The sequence below is a fragment of the Phaenicophaeus curvirostris genome, chromosome 6, assembly GCF_032191515.1.
Source record: "Phaenicophaeus curvirostris isolate KB17595 chromosome 6, BPBGC_Pcur_1.0, whole genome shotgun sequence".
In the NCBI taxonomy this organism is placed as follows: Eukaryota; Metazoa; Chordata; class Aves; order Cuculiformes; family Cuculidae; genus Phaenicophaeus; species Phaenicophaeus curvirostris.
Genome location: NC_091397.1, coordinates 16562160 through 16585053, shown reverse-complemented (window position 1 = coordinate 16585053; position 22894 = coordinate 16562160). Strand labels below are relative to the sequence as shown.

At 43.0% G+C, this 22894-nt stretch overlaps 1 protein-coding gene across 3 annotated transcripts in view; it reads left to right on the top strand.

Annotated features, from left to right (window-relative positions):
* Positions 1-17022, top strand: part of JCAD (junctional cadherin 5 associated) — a 65434-nt gene extending 48412 nt beyond the window's left edge. Inside the window, exons 2-4 of one of the 3 annotated variants that reach the window (XM_069859431.1) lie at positions 491-849; positions 7577-11202; positions 15175-17022. In XM_069859431.1, coding sequence (XP_069715532.1) covers positions 551-849; positions 7577-11202; positions 15175-15209 — 3960 coding nt within the window. In that variant the 5' untranslated portion in view covers positions 491-550 and the 3' untranslated portion in view covers positions 15210-17022. Of the gene's footprint in view, positions 1-490; positions 850-7576; positions 11443-15174 lie in introns of those variants that run through there. The other 2 variants (XM_069859432.1, XM_069859430.1) reach the window with 2 other exon arrangements.
* The last annotated feature ends 5872 nt before the right edge of the window (positions 17023-22894 follow it).

The following is a 22894-nucleotide window of genomic DNA, read 5'->3' as shown; positions in this document are numbered from 1 at the left end:
ATGTGAACATTTTTTCTTAATTTGAATATGCAGAGCTGTAGGGAGAGGCATATTGCCCTGCAACCTGCCTCCTCCTCCTACAGCAACTAAAAACGTAATACAGAACACATCTTTCCATGATTGGGAAATTTTTTTTTTTGAGGAAATGCCTGACTCAAACTGTGGGCTTGCCTCCGGTGCAAAGATTTTTTTGAGATCTCTTAGTGAAATCTGAAAGCTACAATCACCAGTGAATTCTTCAGTGAACAGACTGAGTCAGCAGCAGCACGGCATCTGCTGCTTGGCTGAGTGCATGGAGGTGTATTCTCTGGGGAAGGTCAGCACATGATTCATCAGTGTCTGCATGCACTTTGCTTCATCTGTTTTATTGTAAGGATGGAAGATGGAAGCTGGGAGGTGAGACTCTCAGCTTCAGCAACCTACCAGCTGATCAAAGATGTTTTTCCTTGTTTAAAGAACCCTTCTATTTGTTTTTGGTTTTGTTTTCCAGTGATGGATCCTGCTGGAAAGTGCATTCTGATGGCACAGCTGTGAGTGGAACCAGCACAACATGTTCAGTGTCGAGGACCTCCTGATTTCTCATGGATACAAATTGTCAAAAAATCCGCCTGTTTCATATGAGAACAGATATGGTGGATACCGGCATGAAATCACAGGGAACAGATCTGCTCAGAGAATGCTGAATGGATTTGAGGCAGAATCAAGAGGTGGAGCTCATAGCAAGAAACCTCTGGTGAAAACCAGCTCAAGCAGCACTGAAAGCAGCCATGGGAGCCACGGGAGGCAAGCAGGTCCTGGTTGCCACCATGACCGTCAGGGTTTGTCCACTTTTCATACTTCAGAAGGGGGGTAAGTTTCAGCATCATGCCATGGCTTTGCTTTCTCTTTCTTTTGGTCCTGACAGATGACTAAGCATGAATCTAACCCTTGACACCATCTTCCTGTGATCTTTTCCTGCTCCCATACTTGTGATCATTTCCATGCACTGGAAACCTATGTGAAGCAGTGGCTCATCCATTCGTTCTGCTAGCGCAAGGTCTTTGAGATTACTAGGATGTTGGGAAGTGGCGAGGTATGGGAAATTTCATTTACTAGTATGGTATGTATCAGAAAGGCCTTTCTGATGGGCTTAGAAAAGCTTAGTTCAAGTACAATTAAAAAAGGGGGCAAAAGCTCTTCCTCTTCTTCATTTTTAAAAACTCTGAACCTGTCTTCTACCACACACATGCTTAGGCTCAGTTTTGTGCAGCTCTCAATGGGTGTTCCTGTACACGCTGAAGACTTTCTTTGTTTTTTTTTTAAGGCCACTGTCATGGAGTAAACATGAGAAGGTTCCTGTATATTTCTTTTTAAAATAGCTCAAACCCAGTAGAAGCTGTTGCAGTCCCTCCATAAAATGTGCTTGTACAACCGTGGCTTGCTTACTGTGGAGTACGTGCGTACTGGGGCAGGGGCAGGCTGGGCAGGAAGAGCTGTGTGTACACACCATGGCTCGGCCATTGTTCTACGGCTATTTGAGTGCTGCAGATGAACAAAGGAAAGGGGCTAGAGCAGAACTGGAAGTCAGCCCAAGAATGATGATAGTTTATGAGGAAAAGCCCCTTCCTCCTGCCGAATGGGCTTGAAACTGAAAGCTGGGCAAAATGCAGCTGGCTTGGGAGGTTGTCCTGTTACGAAGACCTTCAGTAACACGTGGCAAAGGCACGTGTCTCTGACTGCTAGGCTCATCTGCTCTTTCCCTTCATATCTCTTCTCCTTGTAAGCCTGCCTGCCTGGAGCAGGAATGGCTCCTGGCTGCCAGTTAGGATAATGGGCAGAAAGAGATGTGAAGCAGTCCTATGGCAGCAGGTCCCAGCTGCAGTGAAGGTCCCCAGATGGACCTATACCTTCTGGAGAAGGGAGGAGGGGACACAGGTTTGAAGGTAATAAGAAGGATCCTTCATGGTGTGTTTTGGGTGAAGTAAACTGGACAACTGTAAAGTGAGAAAAAAATACTGAAAAAGAATGAAAGAGAAAAAAGTTTTGAAGCAGAGGAAGAGAGTGCTCAAGTGTGTCAAAGAGGGCGATGCTTGGCTGAATTCACAGCACAGAATAAAACTGGTGTGAAGACGATATGGCTGTGGAAGGCTGGAAGCACCGACTGTGCTGCTGCTCTCAGGCCCTGTAAGGCAGAGCCTGTGTTGGTGCATGGCAGGGTAGAAGGGCTCCAGCCTTTCTGCATCCCACCTCTCCTGGTGCATCTGTAGGGGCTCACCTATCTGCCCCATATCTCAGATGTGGCAGAGGTATCTAACTGCTAGTGTAGGCTAAATACAAAATAATGCTCTCTGACAGTTTAAATGTCTCTTTCTAACATCTAAGAATGTAAGGGGCGAAGCCTGTCAGTCTCCAGCATAGTTAAATATTAAATCTTCATTTTTAAAAGTGGCTTTTCTCCATGAAATAGGGAATGCAGCCCTCAAAGTGGCTTTGTCACAAAAGTAGAAATCTTTTCTTACTATTATTGTTACCGCAAACTGATTCCCAGTGAGCCTATCAGGAACTGCTACAGGGCACTAGCAACTATGAACAAGGGAAAACCTTAGTATCAGGTGTCCCTTTCTTGCCATCCCTAGATGTAAAAAGTACCTGTTGTGCAGAGTGATGCTGCCACTCTCCTGCTGGTACAGAAAAGGAGGAGCAAGCTCTATGGGCCAGATATAGGAAAGCTGCCTGCAGCTCCAGTGCTGCAGCACCTGCGTTGTGGTTGCTGAGCTCCAGGGTGACAGACCTCTCCAGGCCCACTCCCCTGCCCTGGGGAAGCAGCCAAGGCACAGGGCTGCCATGCAAGTGTCAGCTGTTTTAAAACTGAGGAGAAGATTTTTATGATTGCTCATTTTGGGATGTTTTGGCCTGCTATGGGTGGGCTGTAGTGAACTCGACCAGGGCTTTTAGTCTCACTGTCTCTTTTCTGGAGTGTTACAGGAAACAGGTTCCTGGCTCTCACGCTGGGACAGAACTGCACGCTGCAGAGACTTGGTGACAATTTGGGCCTGAAGAGGGGACAACCACCTAGCAAAGTTGTGCATGAAAACACTGCTTTTTGGACATCATAGGCTTCTTGCAACCATCTCCTGGTGCTGCCCTCCCAGTGTGGAACAGCGGCAGGAGAAGGCCAAGAGAGGCAATCTGTGTCCCAACTACCTTCACAGACCTTGACCGGCTCCATAGCAATTTGGACCATGACCCAGGGTCCTCAGATGAGGAATTAACTATACCACACTCATGCTCAGACTGCTGATGTAGAAGAACTCATCACCCTCCAAACACCACAGAAATGAGTGATGTTGCCCACCTCATTGCTGCCTTCACAGACAAGTTTGCAGGGCTCAGGATGTTCCATGACAGCAGGGGATGATGCTGTTATTTCCACTCATTGGAACCGTTCTGATGATCAATCCCTGCTGAGGAGGAGGAGAGAGGCTTCTTAGCAACTGTATGTGGGCACATCACACTGCCTGCTGTTTGCAAAGGGGGAACGACGCCCTGGCAGTGTGGGGAAGTGATGTTTTGCTCCATCCTATCGTTCTTCAGGCAAAGCCTGGGGGAGCAGATGGTGGGAGGGCTGTCCTGGCTGTCCATGCTTAACTGAACATTAGGAGGCCACCCAGTAAAGGTTTGGAAGAGGAGACAAGGCAAAGAAAATGGGAAAGCTGACCCTATGGGTAAAGATGAGAGGGTTCACAGAAGGAGAATTCCCTCCTGCTTTGCTTCTGAGTGAAGAGAAGAGGCACTTTGCTTAGCCATTTGTGTGGGAGGAACTATATTGGTAGCTAGCAAATTTAGAGATAAATAGATAGCATCATTAATGAGATTACCTGATGAAAAAATTAGAAAAGTGTACTGGTGTTTCCCAGTGTTGAGGCTTGGAAGAGATAATGTGAGGATAAGATCTCAAAACAGAACAGAAGCTGCCAGTGTTCAGAACAGCCCTCTGAAAAATTTCCCCCTTTGCTACCAAATCCTGGAAGTTTAACAGTGCCTTCTTGTTGGGAACAAGGTCTGTCCCAGTGCCTGTGGCTTGCTCACCCTGAACTGCAGTGTGCATAACACTAGCATGCTGGCAGCCAGAAATGGGGACAGGAGCTCCCATGGTATTGCTAGATAGCCTTGCAGTGGCCTCATTCTGCAGGGTTTTGACTTCATGCCCTGGCCTGTGCACCTTCACTTCTAGCCCTGTTCTGTGGCTCAGTGCAAGGTCCTGTTGGTCCAACATTGCCCTGGGGATGCTGGGCACCTTCATCCCATTGCTCTGAGATTGGCAATTCAGTGAAATGCAGTCATGCAGATGGTGCAGGATGGGCATGATTGGCCTCAGTTCTTGCAAATTCGTAGAAAGCTAGCAATAGTTTATTTTTTTTAGTGGTATTCATTGGAATAATTTTAAATAGAATCAATTCAAAGCACTTTATGACAGCAAAAAAGATATTTGTTAGAAGCAGACCTTTTAGAAAAGAGTACATAATGTTAAAATCTACATCCTTGGTACCATGGGCTGCTCTGTCTGCGGCAATTAAATCTTCCTATTTGGTCCCATGGGACAGCTCCATCCTTGGCATCCCTCTCAGCTGTGAAGCACTTGCAAGCTGCCGTATCCAGGTGTGCATTTCTTCATGTGCCAGCACTGGCGTATCATGGAGTGAGACAGAATTGTGTAGTGGCATGGTCAGAGAATAGCTGCTGCTAAGGGGGACTGTGCAGTCCTTTCATTGATAATATATCATGGACGCAAAGAGTTCAGTATGACTGGTTTTCACCATATAGAGATGTAACATTGCTGAGGCTGTCGTGAAGCATTTTGAACTTGGAGTGGCTCCTGGATGCTTCCTTTCTCACCACTTCATTTGATTGCAAGACCCAAAAGTTTCATATGCCCTGGAAGGAGGTAGTCTGTGCTGCAGCTGTGGCTACAAGCAGTGTGGTTGTGCTGTGCTGCCCCACTGCCTGCTCCCTGCCTCCCTCTCTGCCTGCCTGCTATGCTGGCTGTGTGCAGGTGTGCAGGAGCTGCTCTCCGACCTTGGGAGCAAAGGAGTCTTTAGGGTGGAGCTAAGCTGGAGGGTCCTTGCGGGGATGGTCAAGCATCCCCTTCCTGCGGCGCAGTCCTATCCAGAGGTTTATGGGGCTCACAATATAGGTAGTCTGTGTAACCACCTCTAGCACCTGAGCCAAGAGCTGGAGATACTGCTATTGTCCACCTTGTGAGTAGATCATAGAAAAGATTATGTTTACAATGCTCTCAATACCTCCTTTTAAATGTCTTTTCTGCACTCACATTGCAATGATGACATAGTACAGGTTACATGGTGGATTGTGTCACATTCTGAAGTTCATTACTGAAGCCTAGTTCTTAATATTTCAATCTTTAAAAAATAAATGTAATCTTTTAAATAACTTTTAATAAACGGAAGAAGATCCTTTCTGTAACTGAACTTGTCCTAACTTAGGGCTAATTTATTTTATGAATGTAGGAGCTTGGGATTTGTTTGTTTTTAAAAAATCAAACTAAGCAAAACTGTTCTGATTTGGTGGTTTCCTAGGAAAGAGTCCAGTAATGCTTTCTTCTCTATTCCTGATTTCCTATTAAACCCTTTAAACAGCCAATCCATTTCATTCCTGTGTTGCTAGTTGCAACTGTTGCAAATCTCAGTATTATTAGGAGGTCTACCATACCTCCTTCCCCTAATGGTTTTATATTTGGGTTGATAAGAATTTGGTTAGTTTTTTTTTAATGGTGAATTAAGCTTTGCAACAATTTCTCTGGAAATTTAAAGATCAAGATTTTTAGATGTGTTTCTAAAAGACATGCTACCATTGAAGCAGGAATCATTTTGTGGCTGTCTGATGGCCTGCTTTGAGCAAGATGTCAAACTTAATAATCATAGTGGTCTCTTCTGATCTTGGAATTTAAATGACTCTGTATTTGCTACAATTTCTGTAGACTCTTTTATGATGTTGGGCAACATCAAACAGAAACAGTGATCTGTCTATTCTCTCCTCACTATTACTAGATCCTATTTCTTAACTTGCTTTGTAAACACAGATACAAATGGGGCCATAGCAGCATGCAGATGAGATGCAAAAGTAGATTTGGTAATCTGGAAGAAGGCAGCATATTTCCGATACAGGAAGTGTCCTGTTATATCTCCCTGATTAATGAAGATGTCTTATTACTTCCTGGGGTTCAGGAATCAAACTGTACTTTGTGCTTCAGAGGCAGAACATTTTGTTCAGATATTAAGTCTTAGTTCAGTTGAATTACTATGAACAAGGTGGTCCTTATCCCAGTTTGGGTTTTAAACTATTATAGGATGAAGTTAATATACATAAGATAAAATAACTGTGGATTCGGATTGTTTAATTTTCATTCCAAATTTTGAATTGTATTATGTTTTCCCAAACTACTATTTAACTAGATCATTGTTTTTAGTAAAAAAGAGCCAGATAATACTGCTTATATATATATATATATATACATATATATATACCTTGGGGTGTTGGGGTGGAGGGAGAAGAAAGAAATTCTTGGGTTCTGTCTACATACTTGTCCTATTTCTGTCAATTTTGATTTTTCTTTCCAGTCTTATGCTGGTGGCAGCCACACAGTATAAAGTCAGATATATTGTTGGACACCTTAGGTACAAGAATAGTGAAACATAGTTCAAGTAGATTACCTGTTTATATATAGAAGGGCACCAATTTTGATCTGTAGCAATATACACAGTTTGCAGTCTGTCCAGAACACATAAAGAACCTGTTCTGTTTGTGTAAATCTGTGTTCTGAATTTCTAATCCACAATAAAATGTCTAATGTCTTTCATATTTCAGTAATAAATTACTGAAGTTAACCTCTCTTATATTTAAGAGTTTTTACCTCTCTTGAGGTATATTGGCTTTTTAATATTGGTTCCATCATTATCAGAACTATGCTGGTATATCATCACTGTTGTGGCACATATCATTTCATCCTAAGCACTTTGAAAAAATTAATTCCCTTGGAAAGGTGAAGAAGAATCAATGCTGGAAATGACATGTTTAGTTTCAGCTTTTATTCTAGGATGCAAATCATGTTTCTTATAAAGTACATATTATGAAATAGCCCTCTACTTGTTCTCTTTACCTCTGCTTTTTAGCTTTAGATTTCTATTAAACATGCGTACCACAATAGTCCCCTTGATGTCTATAGATTCTGATGTAGTGGAATGCAGAACTAAGTTCAACACAATCATTTCTGTTTTTCTGGTGTCTGTCAAGGAGGTCTATGCATGCTTTCACAGCATGTAACTGTGTACACTTGTTTCTCTTTCTAACAGCTTTGCATAGCTAATAACATGCTAGACAAGCATCAATCCCTTCCTTTACTCATATTAATGACTGACTTTTAAATCCTCTCATTAAAATCATGAAGTCATCTGATTGCATATAGATTACACAAACCCCATTGGCATAACTCAACATTTGACCTCCTAATGACCTTACCCATAAGGGAAAGAAAGGGCATCTCTGCAAACTGTCTGTGACACTGCATTTCTTTTTTCAGGGTTTATGACAGACCTCAATTAGCATGGTCTTCCCAGCCCAAGACTGATAAAGACCTTGCCTACTGGAGAAGACGAGGACAGGACTTTAGCGTGCTCTTGAGCTATTCCCAGAAAGGCAGCATGGAAATGAAAGGCCTGCCTGCAGCCCCAGGGGTACCTCGGCACCCCAAGGAGAGTCAGTTGAAGGTGGCGACAGACGCAGGGTATGTCAGAAGAAGCGGCTTGCAGGAGAGCTGCAAAATGTCCAGTGATTGCAAATGGCAAAGTCTGGGAATGGAAAGCTGGAACCAGCCAAAAAAGGTAGGGAGGCAAATGTCCGAGGGTGATAGGGAGAAGCTGCTTCAAGAGCTTTATTCCCTGACCCTGGGGGACAATGAACTGAGCACTCGTAACAAGGGGAAATCGCAGTCATTGCCAAGGGTCCTTTCACCAGAGAGCATGAGGTGTGTGGAAATGCCCTCCCTCATCAACAGTAACAACTCACTCAATGTAACTAAAACCCCCTGCTATCCCCTGACCAAACTGAGTGTGGAACAAGCCAAGCACCCCGAAACAGGAGGCCATTTCCTTCCTTTGGTGAAACCTAAGTATGGGAGACCTCTGAAGCCTCCATCCTATGAACTGCAGCGGCAGACGAGAACCCCTGCAGAAACTGTGGGTTACCAGAAAGACGAACCCATCTCCTACTTAGCCAAAGTTAATGAGCCAAGGCAAGATGCTTGCATTCAAGACTCTGGTTTGGAGCCCCCTGTCTATGTACCTCCTCCTTCTTACAAATCTCCACCTCACAAAAACGTGACCCCGCATGCCCTCAGTGAAGTGCCTAACACCGACACGTATGCCAGCAGCGATCAGCAGGTTGTCTCCTGCCAACGACCAGCTGTGAATACTTTTGAAGTGGAGAGTGACCCTTGCAAAGACAACCATCTTCCTCATGGGAAACCAAGCCATGCAAGGTGCCCTGCTGACTACCTGCGTTCTGTTCAGTATATTCCCTTTGATGATCCTCGGATACGACATATTAAGCTTGCACCACCAGAAGGTCTGCAGAACAGCACTAAATACACTGAAAATGCATGTAGTCCCAGTTCTGGTGCTTTGTGGGAGAAAGATCTTGAAGTACAGTACAACAGTGCCTTTTTGGATACATCAAACTTGTCCGATATTGCAAAGGGAGAAAGAACATCTGACAGTTTGACCCATAGCAACAGATGGTTGGCACCATCCATCCAAGATCAGGAAAATTGTGCCTTGCTGGACCAAAGAGACAGTTGTAGCACAACTAATCACAGCCCCCGTAATGAAGCCAGTGTGGAGTACACAAAAGGCAAACTTGCTGTAAGAAATTCACATATGGACAGCACCTGTGAGACTGTTACAAAAGTGAAAAAGTTTGAACCTGGAACTGGGATGCAGAGCAAAAAGAGTTCAAAGAAAAAAATGAATGAAACTATATTTTGTTTGGTCTCTGTCCCAGTTAAATCAGAATCCAATCTGCCAGATACAGATAGGAACAACAACATAACCCAGAGCCCTGATAAGAATGGGTTTGATAACAATGGGGCTTTGCAAGAACAAAGTCTCTTAAGTATGTCTTCAACGGACTTGGAGTTACAAGCGCTTACAGGAAGCATGACCAATAAAAATGAGTTACAAAAACAAGAGCTGTGGAGACCAGAAGAGTTCAAACAAATGAATGACCTCAGATTTATTCAGCCTGCAAAACACAGAGAGCTCAAATACTCTGGCTCCTGGCCAGGTGATCAGTACAAAGACCAGCAGACACAGACCAGTTTTACCGAAGAACCTAATAGCCCACAATTTTCCCATGGTGCAAAGCCTGGGCAGCCCAGTAGTAACAACCTGCTGTCTCCGAACCTCGTTGGATGTACAGCATCCACGATAGGGTCAAAACAGGGAGGGTTCCCTTCCAATGCGAGAACCTGCAGGCAAAGTGCTTACAGCATGAAGGGTCAGATGTACCTCAGCCAGTCTAGCAACAGTGCATTTTCTAGGACTGTCACTTCAGTCCTTCAGTCCCCCTCCCCGAAAGCCCGCCAGAGCCAGCCCAGGGCTGCCCAGGAGAGGGAAGATGGGTTTCTTTTCAAAGGAGATGTGGTTAAGGGCGAAACAAGGACTCTGTGCAACAGTAAAGAGCTGTTCGGGCAGTTCCTGTTGAAGCCTGTAAGTCGCCGTCCCTGGGATGCAATAAGTGAGCTAGAAAGTTTTAACAAGGAGTTGCAAGGGCAGGAAGAGAGTACAAGCAGTGAAGAAGATTTGGAAAGTGCTGCGGCTCCTCTGCAGGCAGGTGCCCTTACACAGAGGAGGGCATCCAGAAATGAGAAGTCGAACCAAGAGCCAAAACATGGTGGGAAATCAGAAATGATTATGCCAGAGGTGCCTGTTTTTAAGTCAGGGAGAGTTAAAAGTAAGTCTGAAAGTTGGAGTTTGGGGACAGAGCATGGTGGTGAGCTGGGTTGCGTTGGTTCTCAAGGCTCTTCACAGCCAGGAGGGAGCAATGAAGGAATCAGGCCAGCAGATGGAAGTCTGATAACAGAAATGAAGATGGGGGAAGCTGAGAGCAGAACAAGCAAGCAGCCAGTTCCTGTGGAGCCTCTCAAGAGAGTTTTGTCCAGTAGCCCAAGCAGTTCATGCAACAGTAATCCTTTCAATAATCCTGTCTTACAGGAGATGAGTGAAGACCAGAATTACTTGGACTTTGTTAAACTGAGCAAAGGTGCAACTCCCACAAATGATACAATATTAGAGAGAGGCTCAGTGGTACGCTTGTCTCTAACAAAGAGGAACCAAGGGCATTCGGAGCCAGATTTGAGGTCAGTGGGGCTTGATGTAGCCCCAGGACCTGGTGCTAACAATTCTGATCACATTTCAAATACAAATGCTGTGGAAATCCCTGTGAATGAGTCGTTGCAGGCACGAGCTGCAAGAATTTTAGGTATAGATATAGCGGTGGAGTCTCTCCTTCCAGAGGACCATGTTGGGCCCCACCCAGGCACTAGCCCTGCAAATGGTGCCCAGGTCTTTGAGTCATCAGTGGGGAATGCAGTAAGTGACAAAGTAGGTAAAAAAGATAGTTCTTATGAAGGCAGACGAAAGTGTGGCTGGACAGAGAGTGCTCTCTTTGTTGGAGCAGGAGGGCAATCTTTATACCCTGATGAATGCCAGACCACTCATCAGGAAGCCAACACTAAACCACAGGTAGCTGAGCAAGTTCCTGAAAGACCCATGAGTCCCAGCCAAGGTGAGGACCAAAACTTGGTTTGCAAGTCAGCTGCGTATCCACATTTGGAAAAGAGAGTGAGAAGCACCTCAAAAGTGATAGAGACTCTCCAAGGCAAGCTCACTTCTCCACCGAGCCGGACTGTCATGGATCGCTTAGTGCGAATGAAAGAAGTTGACTCTGTGTCCCGGATGAGACGTCTGAGCATTAAGAGTGTAGACCCGGGAGAGGAGGTGGATCAGGAGAAGTTGTCAAGAGTACAAGAGGAGAGAGGAAGCAAACTGGCAAGCTCAGGGTCTGTTTCCAAGCATGTTATCTCTCTAAGTGAAAATGGATATTTAGGTGGAATGGACAAGAAGAAGATGGACAGAGATTTTTCTTTAGGTAAGTCGCTATTATGGGAGTTCCAAGTGGGTACCGTTTCCTTACATAATGGGCATGATCGGTTTGCTTGTGCCCACGTAATGCTACTCAAATAGTAACACACTGCAGGTGGTACTACCCCCGTCTGGTTGCCGCCCCCATTGCTCTCCCCGTGGAAGAGATGACATGAGTGTTCACTGATCCCATTTTAGGAGAAGTTACTGTGAAACTCACTTGTGATACTGAAACTCATTCACAGAGACTGGAGAACTCCCTGAGGCCTTATCTCTGTCTAATTGTTTCAGGGAATGGCCAGCTTCAAGCGGTGAAGTTCAAAGATAGTCACTCTAGTGCCAGTGTTTGGGAACTCGTGGTGATTTAATCATAGCCTCTCCCTGAATACCCATTTCTTTCCTCTCTAATCCTTAAGTAGACATGTATTATATCAGAGTTCAGAAGAAACTAAAAATAAAAATCTGATGTTCTCCTGTGAAGCCTCCGGGAAGTGGCTGCGTTAAGGGGCCTGTAAAATTCTCTCATGAATATTTTCCAGATCAGATGTTAAGATAATTGTTATCCCCAGGTCAAATGCAAGGTTGATTTTTCCAGTGAACACCTTTTTTTCTGGTGTTCCTCATTTCTCATAATTTTTTTAAACTTGTGTAGTCCATAAGCATCCCCAAAGCAACATGAGCTGTTCTCTCTCCGAAACTGTTTTCATATGGCATTGTGTTGAACAACTGGAAGTCAGTTGTTGCCATAGATCTGTGTAAGGGGATAAATCTCGCAGGCCACCTGTCCAGTCCATTAAATTAATTGGAGTCAGCAAATGTATGGCGTGAAAGTTGCTAAATTAATATTAATCTTCTCCTTCCTTTCTCCATCCTCTCTGTAACGGCTGACACTGTACCTTGAAATCTGCACTGGTTATTCATTAGATCTCATCAATAAATCTGTTCACAGTTTTCCAGTACAAGGAGACTCAAATCAAATGGAGTATACTTTAAACTGGATTTATATATTTCCATCTGAATAAAAATATTTGTATGAGCTCTTAAGTATCGGCTCCTGCAATCTTGCAGTCTTTCCCTTTGTGTTTTTTTTTCTGTATCTCAAAGCTCCGTGTTTCTTTCTGCTCTGAACTGTATTTTTCTAGACCAGATTTTCCAAACAGGCTAATTCAGCTTCCTTGTACTCATCAGGTCTAGTACGCCCCACATGCTTTTCATATGCTTTCCTTCCATAGGGTTTCTGCTGGAGTGAAGAAAATAGCTGTTGTGGTGACATAACTTCAGGGATGTATCAAAACAGATTGTGTGTGTTTTATTGAAGAGTCATTCTGCAGTAAATTAGGTCCAAATTTATCCTTCTTGCTGACAATGGCGGGCCTGTATTCTGTGGTGTGTTCCCATTGCAGCAGTTCCCTCACAGTTGTAACAGCCCTCTCTACATCTGAATAGTGTGGATGTCCCTTCCTGCTCTTCCCATCCGGTACTGCAGGGTAACACACACTCACATGGGGAGAATGGCATCTCCTACAGTGGCTTCTTCCCATCCAAAGAGACTCTGATTTGTTGACAGCCATAAGATCTTCACCTGAGGTTAATGGGGCAGGACCGAAGATTGATGTTTATAGAGAAGCATCTATTAACTCTCATTCCAACTTCCAGACTAGCTCACTGGTACCATTGAAAGCTAAAAAGAGACTTAATCCTGGAAGACCATTGTAATTGTTGCATTTATAGAGAAAATATTGCTAAAGACCATTCTATTTGGAATGAGGTAGGGCGATGTTAGTCTTATGACTGCAGACTGGGCCTATCACAGAGGCTGGAGCTCTTAGCAGAAACAGGTTTTCACATGTATAATGCAACTTGGCAGATGAACAGTCATCTCAGAGTAAGAGCTCTGCTGGAACTCAGTATAAGAAGCTCATCTTACTATGCAAATACTGGCATTAGAAAAATACCTCTGAATATTCCCAAATGCACTGGATGTCTTCTCTCCTTTGCTGTTTGAGGACTGCTTCTGTGAGGCTGCTGATCTGGCTTTGTTTCTGTAGACAGCATTTCAAATGAGCTTAACCAAGCATTCAATAAACATTTCTGTATCAGTGCTAAAACGCCAGTGTGTCCCCCAGAACTGTGATATATCCTGGAAGTCTGGCCCTTTTGTGTCCTTGTTTTAGGTGTTGAGGGTGTGGGTAAGTTCTCAAGGAATGAACAGCCATGTGGAGGCTCCCTGTCTTGCTGCCTGCTTTACTCCCACTGCCCACTCCCTGAAACAGTGAACGCCTGCAATTCTGTGGGGAGTTCTATTAGTGTGTCTGACCTTAGGAAAACCAGGTTCTGAAACGTGAATCCATTTTTATTCTTAGGTCAACCTCACACAGAATGGTTCACCTTTATCGTATGTTCTAGCAGTTTAGGTGGCAAAATATTTACAATTGAAAAAAATGTTGCTGCATTAGAGGCATCTTCCCACACCATCAGTGCATTAAACTTAGAAAGATGCAGCATTATCATGGAGTGCACTAGCCCTCAAAACAATTTTTCCTCTTGTTTTTTTCACATTCATGTGGTGTCTGTTCTTGATGTTTGGAAATGTCAGAAGAGACTGAGTAGCAATAAGCAATTCTGAAAACTGAGGTGTTTCTGGCGCAGACTCCTTTCTTGGCTGGCCTAACAATTTGAGAAGAGTGGGCAAGAGAAGTGAATAAAGGATCCTGCACCAGGAATCCAACCACTGGGGCCAAATCCAGAAATCATTTCTTAGCCAGTTCTCCTTTGAAATGATTTTGGATGCTGCAGATGGGCACTTGTGCACAGGAGTAAAAATTTCCCTTTGAGTATTTTTATGCTTGTTTGAATGAAGACATTCACTCACTTCAACTTAGAAGTCCTGAGTGTGAATGTTTTACTCTAGTGTGATATTTCTGTGATCAACTATTTTCATGCTCAACTGTTTAAATGCAAAAGCTGTGGGAGTACAGCCTACGTGAGGAACGTTTAAGGTTAGCACAGATACCCAGATTGCATAAGACCAGCAAGCAGCACACAGTAACACGGACTGCAGTGCCAGTTTGTCCAGGCCCCTGTGTGCCTACATACTCATCCGTGGGTAACCTTTGTTCCTCCACACCATGACTGTTCATCCCAAGGAGCCTAGAGTACATCAGACATCTCACAAGGAAAAGACCTTTCATTGCAATCCTATCCCAGAATCATAAGCGTGAAGGAAAAAGCTCATATCTGCTCACTTTGTAGCCAATGTTGGGATAAATCCAATTAAAAAATCTAAGAAAAGAGTGTCCTTGGGGCTTCAGGAAAAGAAATACAAACGAAAGTGTGGTCTGTCCTGTGAACTGACAAGAGGTAGGCTGAAAACAAAGACCAATGTCAGTAAGCCAGTCCAGTCTTTTAGTGAATAACATTCAAAACCTGAGCTGCAGTTTTGCAGACTGAAGTGAGGCAGTCTAAGCATAGTGATGTAACACAGCTGTGCTTTCTTGTATTCTGTTGAATTAATCTGAAACCAAGGATTTGCAATCAAATTAAAAGACTCTGATGACTGGATGCATCATCACTTCTTCAGCCAGCCCTAAATACCCTCCTAGGATGCTTCAAGCATTTACTTGTCCTTAGTGTTCAGTACAAGGAGTGTGTGTGTGTGTAAATCTTATGTCTTTCTCTCCATGTCAAAGCATTTGCAAGCTTGAAGTAATCACTCAGTATTCAATGCACTTTTCCTACCTACCCAAGACTTCCCAAATTCTGTCTCCATATGTTTGATCCAAGTTGCACCTGAATTACACTGGTGTAAATACAGAATTTGGGTCAAGAATGTAGTATGTAACTTTAAGGCTGTAAATCCAGTATAAGCTTCTTTCTTCTAGTAAAAACTGGGGGAAAAGATATCTTATTTCTACAGCTAGCTAAGTTGAATAGATTTCATAATACATTGTTAACAGAGTTTTCTTGTGGGTTTTTTTAGATATGTATGACCCCACCAAAGTTGAAAAAGTGTGAGAAGAATGAAGAGGAGAACAGAGAGATTTCTGCTCTACTAAGAATGTGTCACTTATTTTTTTTCTGGGTGCTTTTTGTTTGAGTTTTGTTCTTTGATGTGTGGGAATTGCCTCTACTTGTGGTGTTCATGGTGTATTGATAATGCCTTTACCACTGCCACTAGGACTTAGCTATTCGTATCTGAAACTGTTGCAGAGAGCACAGAAAAATCTGACTTCTACATTGGAACCATCTGGCTTTGTAATGTTAAGACTTAATACCTACCGTTGGCAAAGAGTTTTTATCGGAACTCTATTTCAGTCTTCATCGGGGACAATGAAATGCATGATGTGAGGCTTTTGAGCTTTCTCTTTGGTGTAAATGTAAACGTGGGAGATTAGTGAACTGATTTTTGAAAGAATGTGAATTTATAAGCTAAACTTATAAGTACCTACAGTCTAAACTTTGTTTAACTTAAGGGATTTTTGGCCATGAGTAGGAAGTTCTACTGTACTACATGGAGGAAGGAATGCAAGAGAATGGTGGCAAAGACTGATTGTGAAATTATTTCTTACTTCTAGAGTTTGAATTTACTCAGATTAAATACTTAATTGCCACCTAGAGAGAAGAAAAGCAAAACTCCCAAAGCTTCTGAAGGATGGAAGACTTTTGTAGTACAGTGTACCGAACGTGTAATTATAGTAGCTGGCAACTAGTGTTTCAAACCAATGCAAAGTATACCACTGGCTGTTTTGCACTCAGTATTACCTGTTTTTGTTTTGCTGTTTAGGAATTCTTTATATGAAAGAATAATAGCTGGTTTAAAATAGCCCATTTTAACAAAGTAACTATATTTCTTGTTACAGAATACTATCTATTTTTCTATGATGTAAACAATTGCTAACAAGTGGCAAGTATAAAGAAGTATTATTATTATTATTATTATATTTTAAGAAGAATTATTCCTCTGAGCGAAGATGCCCCAAGCAGATTTCACTTGTATATCCTAATGACCACTCTATATCGCCACATAGTCAGTAGTGCTACTTTATTTTCTTCTGAAAAGAGTCACCTATGTATGTATGTATCTACTACAAGGTTATTTTCTATTTTTCCATACTCAACCCTTGGAACTCTTGGAGCCACTTTCTGAAACACACCTGAGAACTCTTCGGGCTGGTGTTGCTGCCATTACATTCCACTGATGGTGATGACCAAAAAGTGGGTTTGAATCTTTGCTTCAGTGTCTCTGAGTAGCTCAGAAAAATTCCTGGTCACTTTCTTTTACTTTGTTCCCTTTTACACATTATGGCTTTGGATTTGGCCAGTGTATAAAAATAAATAAAACTGGATTTAATTCTTCCCTGAAGTCAACTGATGTTGCTGGGAAGGAGGTTCAGATGTCTCCTTGATGGCATTTAAATACATGGCTTTAAGTGTATTTTATCTGCACACACAAATGCATGAATTTCAGAGTTTATAATAAAGCCTACGCATTCTGCTCTTTGATACTGAACTAGCCTGCATATTATCTGTATCTTTAAAGCCTTTATGTTCACTCCTGTCTGGTTTTTTGTAAGTACCTGTGTACTAACATTCTTCTGATGACTTGTTCATGTACTTCACCGGTCTATTCTACTGGCTTTTTCTGGTTTTTAGCATAATTTTATTTTTTAAAGTCCTCTAATGTCTTGGAGTATTTTTTCCTTAGTCTGTAATTCGGAAAGAACTACAAGGAAAAACACTCACCCTGTGTTTTGGCAGCAAGAATTTCTTGTCTGTAACACATGATTCTGTTACATATGGACTATTTAAAGCTTGTTTGAAAAGAAAATGTGGTCTATAATTTATTTTATTAACTCTTGTGCATGCTGTGTAGCAATACTTGTTGACAAACTGCTCTGCTGGTCTTACTATATCCACCTTTTTTCATCACTGTCTAGGACATCTAGGGGCTGGGAAATAGCTACAAAAAATACTGCCCCTCTCTTTGCCCCCAGTTCTGCCCATAAAAAGCAGTTCTTAAAAAAGAACTGCTTCAGCTCTCATCATCCCACTAACTAGTAAAGCTGAGATGCCCAGCAGTCACTTGAAAGTTGTAATTTATCCCTGATTCCTGAAGAACTGTAAGTTGACCCATATAACCAGACCTGCTACCTTTAACTCCTATCTCTGCAACAAGTTTCCTGTGCATTTTATTTTCTTCTCATGAAGAATGGGTTAATTAAATCTGCAACATGTCTGTTTCGTCAGTCATGTCACGTAATTACTTTTCCACTGCATATAAACAGCCAAGACCTTTTTTGAAGCAGTAATATTATGGGGAAGGTCTTACTCGCTGAGAATGAGAAATTAAAATCTAGAAAGTTAGTAAGCAGTAATATGTGACAGTTGGTATTGCTCTCTAAAAATATTGTATTTCTTCAACAACACTGGTTGTTTGATTTGACACTATGATACAGACAACTGGGAAGTCCACGGAGTATGGTTTTATGAATTATCGGGCCTCAGTGTTTCTGCGGCACTTGTGCCATAATTAAAAAGGCAGCTCTTAGAACAGGCTGGATGGTACCATAGCTGAGCACCTTTCCAGAAACCTTTTCCCAGTTGCAAACAGCAGTCAAGAGAAAGCTCCAGGTGTATTTATAAGCCAGTAAATGGTGGCTTTTAGTGCCCCAACGGGTACATAAAACTCATGGCAGCAGTTGTTACTGGTAATGGCAATGGCAGGAGCTTCGGCTGTGTGGATGCAGAGGAGGAGGATGTGGCAGTCTGTTTTCAGTGCCTCCTGCAATGCAGTCGTGTGACTGCAGGACAGCAGTGAGGAACTATGCATTTCACTTTATTCTCTGGAAGAAGAGCAGAGCTAGAACCTCAGAAATCGCGTTAGAAACTGTTGTGTCTCTGACTCGTGCTGTTGCTGTACTGCTGTGGCTGGGGAAGCTGGGGGTGGGTGACAGGCTATCAAAGGGCTTGGCTGGGAAGATACAGGTTTCACAAGCGTTCTCAGAAATTCATGCAAAAGAAACATGCCTGGTTTATACATTTAAACATTAAAAATGTTTTAAACATTGAAAGTGTTTAATAGGGATAGCTAAAGGGAACCTGCCAGCTCCCCATTTACCCTGCTGAAATCCTGAATGGACAGTCAGCCTAAGGGGTTAGTGGTAGTAAAAGCAGGTGGTAGCAATCCTAAAATGGCAGAAAAGTAAACAGTGAACGCAAAAGTTCAAGGCTGTTATCTTCTATCTGAGAGAAAAGAGTCACCGTGAGCTCCAAGCCCACCAGCCGTTCGACTCCAGCTCCGCTCCCCGACAGGAGCGGCGGGCGAGGTGCGAGGCGCTGCCCGATGCAGTTCTTGGAGGGGAAAGCGCTCCCTCCCGCGGTTCCCCTCGGCATGGGCTGCGACTCTCTTTCCACGAAGAATCGCTGTTGTCCTTTCTCGCCCCCGTCTCCTCGCTAGAGGCATTTGGAACCACACGGAAGTGTGGTCTGAGAAGAACTCCTCAGCCGTGTGCTTCAAATCCCACTGCCCGCACAGCTAAACAGGGTGGGGAGGGAAATCCCTTTGAATGACTCAAGATCACTGGTCGTTGAATGCCTGGAGTAGTGCCTGTCTAAGCATTATTTGTCAACTCCTAACTCAAGACACCTTCCCTAGGCATAAGAAGGACTGTTGTCTTTCATGCCACAGGTTTTACAGCAGGTGAGTCTTTACTGCAAACAACTCTATCACCTGTCAAAAATAATCACGTTTCCTTGGTTCAACTCCTGATGTTGGGAGCAAACAGTCTATGAAGCGTCCCAATAACTCTTGAAAAACATTAAGGTCATCATATGTTTAAAGTGGTCAAGTAGAATTAATCTATCACTCTTTGAAAATGACCAGTCCCATCAAGCTTATTTACATATAAATATTGTGGTTTAGTAAGATAATTCTGTATTGTCAATAGCATAAATCAATATTAATATCTAGGGTCAACATTCTGTTGACTTTGCCACATGGACAGCCAGATGAATGTTATTTTTATAGTACTTGAGCTTCTCTTTGGGCTAAAATGTTGACATTTTCTTCATTGCAATTGGGAGAAAAGTGGAAGTGAAATGTCTTCCATTTTAAGTGGTGGAAGTTCTTGCAATTGCAAAGTGGGCAACTTTTGTTCAGGTTCAAAATCTGACAGAGTCAGGTATATTTGAGAAGTGAATCCTTACTTGGTAGGAACCATCAGCTCAAAAAAAAGAGAGGCAAAATGGTGTTAAAAGGAATGGAAAGGATTGACATCTTGTTAGCTTTTTGAATGTTTTCTGTAAAGCTATTCTTTTGGAGGATGTTGGTATTTTCTTGGTTGACGATCAAATGATCCCCTAATTTCCCTTTGCTGGTAATAAGCCATGATGCTATGGTCTTAATTTAGTGGAGTGAGATTTAACTACAAGTGGAGTCTACAAAGTTTAAACTTCCATTCTTCTGCATGATCCAAATGGAAGATCAAGCCCAAGATTTCACAAGATGATGAATATTTCATTGAATCCATTAGAAAAGATGAGTAATTGTGATTTAAATCTTATTCAAATTTGCATGAAAATGTTCACTGAACCTCCCCTGGGGACTAAATGAAAGCTGTTTGCCATCAGCTCTATTTTTAAAGAAAAAAAAATGTTTCAAAGAAAGAGGGAAATCCTGATATCAATAGCAAAACCCCAAACCACAATGCTACCTCCCACCCATGCTGAAAAATATGTTTGCAATATGGCTTGTAGATTGCACAACAGGGAGAGAGTGATGGGAACTTAAGTCAGAATTGACTGACACATGGCTGAGATTAGAAATAAAAGTGAATTTTTCCAGCCAAAAGAAACTGAAGCTTACAGATTATAAAATGAAGGAGGAACTTTCTACCCTCAACAGAAGCAATCTCAGCCTTCTTTTGAGCTCTGGACCAGCAGTGAGAATAATGAGAACCATTCCAAAAGCCATTCCTAACCTGGAAGGTAAACAAGGAGATATATATGCTGGACAGTATATCAGTATCCCTGTGTCTCTGCCCTTAGACAATGAAGATACCCTCCACACTGAATTCCCAGCTACTGTGGCCTGTCTCCAAAACTAATACTATGTCATTGCTATGTTTGTCTGCTCTAACTAGCCCAAAGTCAGATTTAGAGGGATAAAAAGAGAGGGAATAGGGACAAGCAGTTACAATACTATTTATATGATATCAGAGGATTAATATGTTTTAAGAATTTTCTATTTTTTTTTCTCTGCACAATGCAAGTACTGTTTCTGGTCTTACATGTAAACCAGAAGGGTGCTTATTCAAAAGGAGACATTCTCCAAATAAAGATTTTGCATGGATATGCTCCTTTGTCATGTTGTTGATGTTATCGTGGAGAAAAATGGAGCTACTCAGATGTTTGCATTGCCTTTGAGAAAAATGGATGTATTGGTGAAGTGTTAAAAGGCTGCAGCATTCTCCAGGGGACTGCTACTTCAAAACCTGAAGCTGTAAATGGCCTGTTACAACATCAGGCACAGGAATTGTGTTTACTTGGAAGAATAACCTTCCACATCCACACCTTCTCAGATCAGCACAGACTGTAGGTCACTCATTTCCAAGTTACGTTCTGTTTGTTTGCTACCTTTAGGGTATGTTCTGCTTCTGTGCCAGAGTCGATTCCTCCTTTCCTGCTTCCATCTGCACTGGGTAAACCTATGGTGCCAGAGCATTTTCCATGTTAGTATTCTCCACTCCCTTTGCAAAGTTGACAGGGCACTGGGATTGTTTACTTTGGCTACATTGCAGTTAAGAATGGCACGATCTGTATCTGTGCTGATAGGACTTCAAGAGAGCTGCATTATCAAGTTAATATTAAAGAAATATCTTTTTTTTCAGGCAATACTGTAGGCTGCTCATGGCTAGAATGGGCAGCTCTGTTGTTTGCCACTGGCCCACAAGCAGGTTAGACCTTGTTGTCATGCTCACATGCATTGCTGTGTAGAAGCAATTGATTCATCCTGATGGTTCTTACCTGTTACAAACAAACATGTGAAATGAATACCCGGCAGAACTGGGGAGGCTGAAGATGGAAATTATTTTGGCAGTTTTACTCTCCTTTTCTCTTCATTATCTAACCAATCTGATCTCACAATGCCCTCTCCTTCCTCACTTGCTTGATGTATAATGCATATTATATACATATTATAGAATCATAGAATAGTTTGGGTTGGAAGGGATCTTAAAGATCATCCAGTCCCAAACCCCCTGCGATGGGCAGGAACACATCTCACTAGATCAGGCTCCCCAAGGCCCCATCCAGCCTGGCCTTGAATACTTCCAAGGATGGGGCATTCACAATTTCCCTGAGCAACCTGTTCCAGTGCCCCAGCACTCTCACAGTGAAGAAATTCTTCCTTATATCTAGTCTAAATCTGCCTCTCTCCAGTTTATACCTATTGCCCCTCATCTTTGTAAACAGTACACCCCCCCACCCAGTTTTCTTGTAGCCCCTTCAGGTATTGGAAGGTCGCTATAAGTTCTCCTTGGAGCCTTCTCTTCTCCAGGCTGAACAACCCCAATTCTCTCAACCTGTTCTCCTATGGGAGGTGCTCCAGCCCTCTGATCATCTTTGTAGCCCTCCTCTGGGCTCTTCATTACTCCTTCCAGAAACAGCTGTATATATAACAGAATTGGCCCGTTTGCTCTCAGCTACAGTAGGAAGAAGTCCCCAGGGTGCCTAGAGACAAAATTGTCCTGTTACCCTAAGACCTGATGCTTCAAAGTGAGGCAGGCCACTGTGTTGGGGGACCTACACCTGCAGTACAGTAGGAAAGATGAAGGTACGAGGGCAGACACCTTTCTGCACTTGCTCCCACCTACCTGCACCCACCCTCTCTGCAAAGAGAAGGGCAGATACATCAAGCTTGATGCTGGCCCACATCAGCAGGGAACAGTCACTCACTTTTGCTGTTGAATGTTACCTGGCCAGTACTTCCATTATAGGCTTCAGGCATGCAGATGTTCTGCTGTTTGCCACCAGACAGGGACAGGCACAGGCCAACATAGTCTATGATCTCTCCAGACAAATCTGTAGGTGCTCAGGCCCACTCTGGTCTGCCAAGCAAGTCAGTGGGAAAACGCAGGGACAGCTAAATGTGAGTGGATAGTGCTCAGCGCTTACTCAGAAGGTTTCTTGCTAAGTCAACCAGAAACCCTCCTAGCTGCAGGGCTTTCCTACCACTAATTGGGGAGACACCAGTTCACTGCCCTTTGCCACACTACCCCACACAGCTTGACCCTTGACTAATCGCATAAGACCCTTATCTCTTATCTTACTCTACACACACCTCATCTTCTTTATCTCTCCTACTGACCTCTCACAGCCCTAGAAAATGGTATGCATGCCCAGGTTCAACTAAAGCTGTGTTATCTCTCTTCTCCTTTGCTCTGAATCTTCCCTTTCTTGGGGGAAAAAATCCAAACAATAAATCCAGCCCCCTGGGAGTCTCCACCATTAATGCAGTGATGTGTTAATGCCAGCCTGCACAAGTGTCATACAACAGAGGGGTGATGCAGAAAGCAAGAAAGCCAGCTGCCTCCTTAAACCCTTTCAAATAAGAACCATAGGTACAGCCTTTAGCCTCAATTTCACTATAGTAGCTACAACAGCCAGTAACTTGAAACTTGCTGAGCAAACAGCATGGTGCC